Source organism: Bos taurus, chromosome 15 (assembly GCF_002263795.3).
Source record: "Bos taurus isolate L1 Dominette 01449 registration number 42190680 breed Hereford chromosome 15, ARS-UCD2.0, whole genome shotgun sequence".
NCBI lineage: Eukaryota > Metazoa > Chordata > Mammalia > Artiodactyla > Bovidae > Bos > Bos taurus.
The window spans coordinates 81,716,696-81,727,475 of NC_037342.1; the positions used below are offsets into that span (position 1 = coordinate 81,716,696).

A 10,780-nucleotide genomic window follows, 5' to 3' on the forward strand; every position below is an offset into this window, starting at 1 on the left:
CTGACCTCGGACATGGGGTAGCTCCTCTTGGCTGCTCCTGTGCTGTCGCATCCTGGCACTCTCGGCCTCTGCCCCTGACCTCGGACGTGGGGAAGCTCCTCTCGGCCACGCTTGTGTGCCGTCGTAGCCACTTGCGCTTGTGCATTATAAATATATAATAATAGCTTAATCTCATTTATACTAAACTCATTTTTTGCCCATTCATGAATGTGTAACCTACATGATTACATAAATGATGTTTTTTGGGGCATTTACTCAATATACATTGAATGAAATGAGAGTGGGGCTGATCATGTGAAATAATGAAATGCAATTAAGGAGAAATTTTATATAAGGTAACTGTGTTCAAGGATACTTACTAAATGTTTTTCCTGAGATATCATATATATAAGCCATTTGCATCATACACTGGATTACACACAATGGATTTGAGGAAGTACATCAAAAATTTACAAAACTATTGGTCTACCAAGTCAATATTTTCCCTAGCTTGATTGCAATGTATGAGATGTGTTTCTACTTAATTAAATTTTGAATATTAGAGAAGACTTTGCCTTCCCCACAGCTTTTTTTAGCACCCTCTTGACCTCTTTGTTCCTCAGACTATAGATCAGAGGATTCAGCATGGGGATGACTATGGCGTAGAACACAGATGCCATTTTGTCTGTGCTCATGGAATGGCGGGAGCCGGGCTGAAAGTACATGAAAGAAGCTGTCCCATAAAAGATGGAGACAGCAGTGAGGTGGGAAGCACAGGTGGAAAAGGCTTTCTGATGTCCTCCAGATGAGCGCATCCTCAGAATGGTGACAAAGATAAACAGATAGGAGACCAGGATGACCAGGTTAGAAAGAAGGACATTGAAGCCAACAAAAAGAAATAAAACCATCTCACTTCTGTTGCTTTTGGAGCATGAGAGAGCCAGGAGAGGAGTAGCATCACAGAAAAAGTGATCAATTACATATGATCTGCAGAAAGACAGACTGAATATGTTCCAAGTGTGCACAGAGATTTCTAGGAAACCAAAGACATAAGACCCTATGACAATCCAGGCACACACCCTTGGTGTCATGATGTTGGTGTAATGGAGTGGTTTACACACTGCTGCATGACGGTCATAGGCCATTAAGGCCAAGAGAAAAGTTTCCACAGAGAGAAAGCCACCAAAGAAGAAGAGCTGAGCAACACAAGCATTGTAGGAAATGACCTTGTCTCCCGTGAGGAATCCAGCCATTACTTTGGGAGTGACGGCTGTGGAGTAACCAAAGTCCACCAGAGCGAGGTTGCTAAGGAAGAAGTACATGGGAGTGTGGAGACGAGAGTCCAGCAGGATCAGCGTGATCACCCCCAGGTTCCCAACCAGAGTGAGGAGGTAGATGAGTGTGAACACTAGAAAGAGTGGGATCTGCAGTTGTGAGTCATCAGTTATCCCGGCAAGAATGAACTCAATCACGACTGTACTGTTCTCCCTGGGGATCATTTGTGCAGTATGTGAATGGCCTATAGCAATGAGAAAAGAGGAGCTTGTTAGCAGCATAGTTAGAGCTATCATTATGTCCAATAAATACCTTGTATAAGAATTCTTTGAATTTCACATGCGTGTAACAACAAACTGCAATTTTTAAATATTGGTGAAAAATAGAGAAGGTAAAATTGCAGAAGAAGGTAAACTTCCAAACTCATTCTATGAGGCAACCATCACCCTAATACCAAAACCTGACAAAGATCCCACAAAAAAAGAAAACTACAGGCCAATATCACTGATGAACATAGATGCAAAAATCCTAAACAAAATTCTAGCAATCAGAATCCAGCAACACATTAAAAAGATCATACACCATGACCAAGTGGGCTTTATCCCAGGATGCAAGGATTCTTCAATATCCGCAAATCAATCAATGTAATACACCACATTAACAAATTGAAAAACAAAAACCATATGATTATCTCAATAGATGCAGAGAAAGCCTTTGACAAAATTCAACACCCATTTATGATAAAAACTCTCCAGAAAGCAGGAATAGAAGGAACATACCTCAACATAATAAAAGCTATATATGACAAACCCACAGCAAACATTATCCTCAATGGTGAAAAATTGAAAGCCTTTCCTCTAAAGTCAGGAACAAGACAAGGGTGCCCACTTTCACCATTACTATTCAACATAGTTTTGGAAGTTTTGGCCACAGCAATCAGAGCAGAAAAAGAAATAAAAGGAATCCAAATGGGAAAAGAAGAAGTAAAACTCTCACTATTTGCAGATGACATGATCCTCTACATAGAAAACCCTAAAGACTCCACCAGAAAATTACTAGAACTAATCAATGATTATAGTAAAGTTGCAGGATATAAAATTAACACACAGAAATCCCTTGCATTCCTATACACTAATAATGAGAAAACAGAAAGAGAAATTAAGGAAACAATTCCATTCACCATTGCAACAGAAAGAATAAAATACTTAGGAATATATCTACCTAAAGAAACTAAAGACCTATATATAGAAAACTATAAAACACTGGTGAAAGAAATCAAAGAGGACACTAATAGATGGAGAAATATACCATGTTCATGGATTGGAAGAATCAATATAGTGAAAATGAGTATACTACCCAAAGCAATTTATAGATTCAATGCAATCCCTATCAAGCTACCAACAGTATTCTTCACAGAGCTAGAACAAATAATTTCACAATTTGTATGGAAATACAAAAAACCTCGAATAGCCAAAGCGATCTTGAGAAAGAAAAATGGAACTGGAGGAATCAACCTACCTGACTTCAGGCTCTACTACAAAGCCACAGTTATCAAGACAGTATGGTACTGGCACAAAGACAGAAATATAGATCAATGGAACAAAATAGAAAGCCCAGAGATAAATCCATGCACATATGGACACCTTATCTTTGACAAAGGAGGCAAGAATATACAATGGATTAAAGACAATCTCTTTAACAAGTGGTGCTGGGAAATCTGGTCAACCACTTGTAAAAGAATGAAACTAGAACACTTTCTAACACCATATACAAAAATAAACTCAAAATGGATTAAAGATCTCAACGTAAGACCAGAAACTATAAAACTCCTAGAGGAGAACATAGGCAAAACACTCTCTGACATACATCACAGCAGGATCCTCTATGACCCACCTCCCAGAATATTGGAAATAAAAGCAAAAATAAACAAATGGGACTTAATTAAACTTAAAAGCTTCTGCACATCAAAGGAAACTATCAGCAAAGTGAAAAGACAGCCTTCAGAATGGGAGAAAATAATAGCAAATGAAGCAACTGAGAAACAACTAATCTCAAAAATATACAAGCAACTCCTTCAGCTCAACTCCGGAAAAATAAATGACCCAATCAAAAAATGGGCCAAAGATCTAAGTAGACATTTCTCCAAAGAAGACATACAGATGGCTAACAAACACATGAAAAGATGCTCAACATCACTCATTATCAGAGAAATGCAAATCAAAACCATTATGAGATATCATTTCACACCAGTCAGAATGGCTGTGATCCAAAAGTCTACAAGCAATAAATGCTGGAGAGGGTGTGGAGAAAAGGGAACCCTCTTACACTGTTGGTGGGAATGCAAACTAGTACAGCCACTATGGAGAACACTGTGGAGATTCCTTAAAAAACTGGAAATAGAACTGCCTTATGATCTAGCAATCCCACTGCTGGGCATACACACTGAGGAAACCAGAAGGGAAAGAGACACGTGTACCCCAATGTTCATCGCAGCACTGTTTATAATAGCCAGGACATGGAAGCAACCTAGATGTCCATCAGCAGATGAATGGATAAGAAAGAAGTGGTACATATACACAATTGAGTATTACTCAGCCATTAAAAAGAATACATTTGAATCAGTTCTAATGAGGTGGATGAAACTGGAACCTATTATACAGAGTGAAGTAAGCCAGAAAGAAAAACACCAATACAGTATACTAATGCATATATATGGAATTTAGAAAGATGGTAACAATAACCCTGTATACGAGACAGCAAAAGAGACACTGATGTATAGAACAGGCTTATGGACTCTGTGGGAGAGGGAGAGGGTGGGAAGATTTGGGAGAATGGCATTGAAACATGTGAAATGTCATGTATGAAACGAGATGCCAGTCCAGGTTCAATGCACGATGCTGGATGCTTGGGGCTGGTGCACTGGGACGACCCAGAGGGATGGTATGGGGAGGGAGGAGGGAGGAGGGTTCAGGATGGGGAACACATGTTTTAAAATTATTAAATTAAAAAAGAAAAAGAATTCTTTGAATTTCACATGCGTGTAACAACAAACTGCAATTTTTAAATATTGGTGAAAAATAGAGTGTTCTAGCTTAAAGGATTTTAGAGATAATGCAATCCTATCTTCTATCTTAATTATCTATTCTTCTATTTAAATTACCAAAATTAAAGTTCATAGACAAGAGGCAAGTTATGGAAAATCACAGGATTTGTTATTAAATTAGATGTGTTAGCATCACAATTCAAATTTTTAAACACTGACAGGCTATTTATGAAATAATATAGGTCCCTGTAAATTACTTCATGTCATTTCAGTTACTGCTATTGTATCGAGCAGTATTATACTCTACTAAATCATAGTTTAGAATATTGTGTTCTAGGCTTTCATTTTCTCAAAAGATAATGGGATACATAGATTATGTCATTTCATACAGTGGGATACTGTAGTAAGTCCTGTACAAGGAATAAAGACATGTAGAGAGTAAAAGTTAAACGAGTGAGTTCAGAATAGAGACAGCTGGATGCACATTCCTGCTCCATCCTGTACTAGATGACAGATGTTGGGTATTACTCAATATCATTTGTCCACCCATTGTCCCTTGAACTCATGGTCAAACTGGAGAGATAATCCAAACTGGCACTGTAGAATTGCATACATTAAGGTTAGGCCAGAGTTATTGGTTGTCAGTAATGCCTAACGTGGCTCCTGACATCCACGTTAGACATTACTGACAATTGGTCTCTGCATTGATTTGAGAAGTGGATTAGACGTATTCCAGATGACTAGAAAATCAAATGTCCTGCATCCTCATGCATTCCATTTGCTTCTGCCCCAAATTTCTTCCACTGTCATATTCCATTTATGTCTTCTTCCAATTTTTCATACTTAGATAGAGGACATTACAGCTATACCAAGTAAGAATTCATTTTTTTTCTGAATGACATTATGTATTAACTAGGGTGTCTTAGCCTCATTTTATCCATCTGTAAAATGGATATAACAATATTGCCTGGCACTTAACAGAATACAATCAATGAAGATATTCTTACTGTTAGAAGGTAGTGACAGAATCTCTCTAGGACTAAAAATGAAGGCAAGGTTAAGGAAAACGTACATGTGAGAATGAGATCTAGTACACTATGATTTCACCAATTTCATTTTTCTTTGCATTAATCTCATAATCTATGTAACAGAAGCTGATGGCTTGGAGCAGGCAGGTAGTGAAAGAGACAATGAAAAAGTACCCAGTTCTAGATATATTTCAAAATAGAGCTGGCTGGATTTCATGATGTATTGACGTAAGACATTAGAGAAAGGGGAAACAATGAGGACTCCATTTTTTTGTACAGCAGCAGAGGGAATGGTGTAGAAGAAACCGATTTTCTAGAAAGAATAAGAAAGATGATTTCAGATGTGTCATAGTGAGTTTGAGATTCCTTTTGGTTTAGATCAGATCAGATCAGATCAGTTGCTCAGTCATGTCCGACTCTGTGCGACCCTATGATTCGCAGCATGCCAGGCCTCCCTGTCCATCACCAGCTCCCGGAGTTCACCCAGACTAACATCCATCGAGTCAGTGATGCCATCCAGCCATCTCATCCTCTGTCATCCCCTTCTCCGACTGCCCCTAATCTCTCCCAGCATCAGAGTCTTTTCCAATGAGTCAACTCTTCTCATGAGGTGGCCAAAGTACTCGAGTTTCAACTTTAGCATCATTCCTTCCAAAGAAATCCCAGGGCTCATCTCCTTCAGAATAGACTGGTTGAATCTCCTTGCAGTCCAAGGGACTCTCAAGAGTCTTCTCCAACACCACAGTTTAAAAGCATCAATTCTTCGGTGCTCAGCCTTCTTCACAGTCCAACTCTCACATCCACACATGACCACAGGAAAAACCACAGCCTTGACTATACGAACCTTTGTTGGCAAAGTAATGTCTCTGCTTTTGGATATGCTATCTAGGCGGGTCATAACTTTCCTTCCAAGGAGTAAGCGTCTTTTAATTTCATGGCTGCAGTCACCATCTGTAGTGATTTTGGAGCCCACAAAAATAAAGTCTGACACTGTTTCCACTGTTTCCCCATCTATTTCCCATGAAGTGATGGGACCGGATGCCATGATCTTTGTTTTCTGAATGTTGAGCTTTAAACCAACTTTTTCACTGTCCTCTTTCACTTTCATCAAGAGGCTTTTTAGTTCCTCTTCACTTTCTGCCATAAGGATGGTGTCATCTGCATATCTGAGATTATTGATATTTCTCCCGACAATCTTGATTCCAGCTTGTGTTTCTTCCAGTCCAACATTTCTCACGATGTACTCTGCATAGAAGTTAAATAAACAGGGTGACAATATACAGCCTTGACGAACTCCTTTTCCTATTTGGGACCAGTCTGTTGTTCCATGTCCACTTCTAACTGTTGCTTCCTGACCTGCATACAAATTTCTCAAGAAGCAAATCAGGTGTTCTGGTATTCCCATCTCTTTCAGAATTTTCCACAGTCAATTGTGACCCACACAGTCAAAGACTTTGGCATAGTCAAGAAAGCAGAAATAGATGTTTTTCTGGAACTCTCTTGCTTTTTCCATGATCCAGCGGATGTTGGCAATTTGATCTCTGGTTCCTCTGCCTTTTCTAAAACCAGCTTGAACATCAGGAAGTTCACAGTTCACATATTGCTGAAGCCTGGCTTGGAGAATTTTGAGCATTACTTTACTAGCGTGTGAGATGAGTGCAATTGTGTGGCAGATTGAGCATTCTTTGGCATTGCCTTTCTTTGGGATTGGAATGAAAATTGACCTTTTCCAGTCCTGTGGCCACTGCTGAGTTTTCCAAATATTAAGTGCTTCCCTAATAGCTCAGCTGGTAAAGAATCTGCCTGCAATACAGGAGACCCTGGTTTGATTCCTGCACTGGGAAGATCCAGTGGAGAAGGGATAGGCTACCCACTCCTGTCTTCTTGGGCTTCCCTTGTGGCTCAGCTGGTAAAGAATCCGCCTGCAATTTGGGAGACCTGGGTTCGATCCCTGGATTGGGAAGATCCCCTGGAGAAGGGAAAGGCTACCCACTCCAGTATTCTGGCCTGGAGAAATCCATGGACTCTATAGGCCATGGGGTCACAAAGAGTCAGATACAACTGAGCGACTAACTGTTGAACTGTTCCTAAAACTATCCTATTCAACCCACAAAACTAGAAAAGGCCACTAAAAAACTAAATGAAGAGGTTTGGGGGAAAAAATCCGAGTATGATAATGTTGTAAAGTCAAGATCAGGGAACAGTACAGCACTAAGAAGAAAAGGGAGAGAGAATGTCACCACTGAGGTGGTCACTAGGGAAGCCCTGTCCCAGGACGCAGATTTCAGCTGGACAGTAGGTTAAGGGAACTTCCAGAGGGGAGTTTCTGGCTATGCTCATGACTGGCTGTCAATCCCAGAAGGAAGAGTAGAATGATTTCAGGAGTTGGGCAGGAGTGGCTGTCGGGCTTAGAAACAAGGATATGAAGAGATGTGGACTTTATTCAACAGCCATTGAGGGCTGACCTGAGATTCCTTGTCTTCATGGTGATGTCTACATGTCTACATGTCTACACGCCAAAAGAGAGAATAATGAGATCAGTCAGTCCTCAGGTCTCGAGGTAGAGGATGACAGCCAGGCCATGAGGTTGGAGGGTGGAGGGGAGGGTGGAGGTCTTGACGGAAAAAGCAGGTCCCCACTCCCTGTTTACTCCTGCTGGTGTGGTAGGGAGGCCGTGGGAGGTGTCAGCATCCAGGGGAGGCACCTTCCTGGTTCTCACTAACAGTAATCAATACTCATATCATTTGCCCCTAAATCTAGCGAGGGGGGCGGAAACGTGCTGAAAGCATTTCATTTTATTTTTTTACCATCTTCTCAACAGTACTCTTGCCTGGAAAATCCCATGGATGGAGGAGCCTAGTGGACTGCAGTCCATGGGGTCGCTAGGAGTCGGGCATGACTGAGCGTCTTCACTTTCACTTTTCACTTTCATGCATTGGAAAAGGAAATGGCAACCCACTCCAGTGTTCCTGCCTGGAGAATCCCAGGGATGGTGGAGCCTGGTGGGCTGCTGTCTATGGGGTCACACAGAGTTGGACACGACTGAACCGACTTAGCAGCAGCAACAAACTGAAGGAGTGTCTTAAGTCAGCACTTTCCTACAGGGGAGAAAAAAAAGTAGTTGCAAACACAGTCTTGTGTTCACAAGAAGCGGCCCTGCAGCTCCGGAACCCGGCGAGATCTGGGCTCTAAAGCAGCGTCTGCTGTGCAGCAACAACCGCCGGGAACAGCGGGGCGCAGCGGCCTCCTGCCTCGAGAAGATGAGGAGCAAGTCTCGTGACGTTCCAGCCATCAGTGAGTTCCCGGGACCCCGTCACCCCGGTCCTGGCAGAGGATGGCGCCCAAGCAGATGGCGGTGATTACTTCCTGTGTCTTCCCGCCAATGCTAAGTTTGTGACATCAGCTGGGAACCAGTGGGGGACACACAGTTCAGATGCAGGGACAGCTTGGCTCACCCAGGAGTCCTTGGACAGAGGTGAAACAGACGGTGGGGCAGGGTCGGAGTGGAAGAACGTGGCTAGGCTGCTGATGGAAGGCTTGTATCCAGCTTTACCCTGCTGCCGGAGGAAGAGCTGCAGACGCTCCTTGATGTCCCGTGTTCCGAGCTGGTTCAGGACCTCGGCCAGAGCCGTGTGGCTGTCCAGCAGCTTCAGAACGCCCTGCAGCAGGTGCCTGACCGGAGAGAGGAAGCCCAGCAGTCCAGGCGGCTCCAGGAACGTTCCTGCCGGGCTTTGGAGAAGGACACTGGCTTCTTGTCGAAGCAGCAAGAGTCCAGAGCCGACCTCGGGAGGAGAGGGACGCAGTTGACACAGGCGTTAGAGACAGCTCCTCCGAAGTTATGCCTGTGGGTCAGATCCTCTTGGCACTGAAGGAAAACCCTGCCCCAGAGCTGAGTATGTCTAGTCAGCATATGGAGGTGGGTGAGCACCAGGGACCCTGACTTTTGCAGGGAGACACTTGTATTGGGGTTTATTCACCTCTGCAGACCCTGAATCGTAGCTACCAATTTGCCTATTATTATATGCAAATCTTCCCTTGTAGCTCAGTTGGTAAACAAATTGTCTACAATGGAAGAGCCACAAGTTTGATTCCTGGGTTGGGAAGATCCCCTGGAGAAGGAAATAGCAACCCACTCCAGTATTCTTGCCTGGAGACTCCTATGGACGGTAGCCTGTCAGGCTCTTCTGTCCATTAGGTCGCAAGAGTTTGACACGACTTAGCAAATAAACCACCACTGATAAGATAGAATTATAAAAGGTCTTTAAATCATGTATTGGCTTTTTAGCAATCTCTTTGAAAGATTTTTTTTTTTTGGATTGGATCACCACATATTGGGTGTACGGGCACAATTAAAAATTGAACAAGCTACTCCGTACCCTTCAGTTCAGTTCAGTCACTCAGTCATGTCTGACTCTTTGCAACCCCATGAATTTCAGCACTCCAGGCCTCCCTGTCCATCACCAACTCCCGGAGTTCACCCAGACTCACGTCCATCGAGTTGGTGATGCCATCCAGCCATCTCATCCTCTGTCGTCCCCTTCTCCTCCTGCCTCCAATCCCTACCAGCATCAGGGTCTTTTCCAATGAGTCAACTCTTCTCATGAGGTGGCCAAAGTACTGGAGTTTCAGCTTTAGCATAAGTCCTTCCAATGAACACCCAGGGCTGATCTCCTTTATAATGGACTGGTTGGATCTCCTTGCAGTCCAAGGGACTCTCAAGAGTCTTCTCCAACACCACAGTTCAAAAGCATCAATTCTTCAGCACTCAGCTTAGTACCCTTAGTACAATTCAAATTTGTTCTTCAAAGAATAACATGAATGTCAAAGCTTCCATGAAGTCTTCAAAAACTCCTCTATAGACACTGCCTTTCTGTTATAACTTATAGAGCACCATTGACCACTGTGTTACTTGTAATAATTTGTTTCATCTTAATTTAACGTGCATCTCTCATATGCATCATCAATACTATATAAGCAGATGCACAAACTTAAATAATGAATTAAATGATGATAGTTAGAAACTGCTGAGTACTTTCAGTTTTCACGGCACCTGAAATGTGCATGCATACTACACCTCCACTGATTTATCACCCAACCCTGTGACGTGTTATCTGTCCCCATTTCACATATGGGGAAACTGAAGCTTGCTCACAAGGAGTGACACAAAGAAGTCCATAAGTCTAGCAAGTGGCAGAGCTGGTATTTGAAGCCATGTCATTTTGAATTAAAGCCCGAGTTCTTGATCCCCGAGAAATAATCTCCTAATATTTGATATATAGTCGCTCTACCCCAGCTGGAACACAAAATATGTTATTCATTATATTTGCCTATTCATGAATGACTAATTTATTTAGTGCATTATTCACAAGTAATGTGAAGAAATAAAAAGCATGGGTATTGAAATCAAATATACAATTAGCTACTGGGAACTTAACTAATATACTATCTTTCTGAA

General features: G+C 42.2%; 1 protein-coding gene and 1 pseudogene across 1 annotated transcript; one reads left to right on the top strand and one right to left on the bottom strand.

Moving 5' to 3' along the window:
• Positions 1 to 524: 524 nt before the first annotated feature.
• OR5B145 (olfactory receptor family 5 subfamily B member 145) lies at positions 525 to 1,498 on the bottom strand. Its single transcript, XM_002707864.3, has one exon. It carries the CDS (start codon positions 1,476 to 1,478, stop codon positions 525 to 527), a length of 954 nt encoding a protein of 317 aa, XP_002707910.2. The 5' UTR covers positions 1,479 to 1,498.
• A 6,324-nt stretch (positions 1,499 to 7,822) lies between these two features.
• LOC784660 (DNA fragmentation factor subunit alpha-like) lies at positions 7,823 to 9,265 on the top strand (annotated as a pseudogene).
• The last annotated feature ends 1,515 nt before the right edge of the window (positions 9,266 to 10,780 follow it).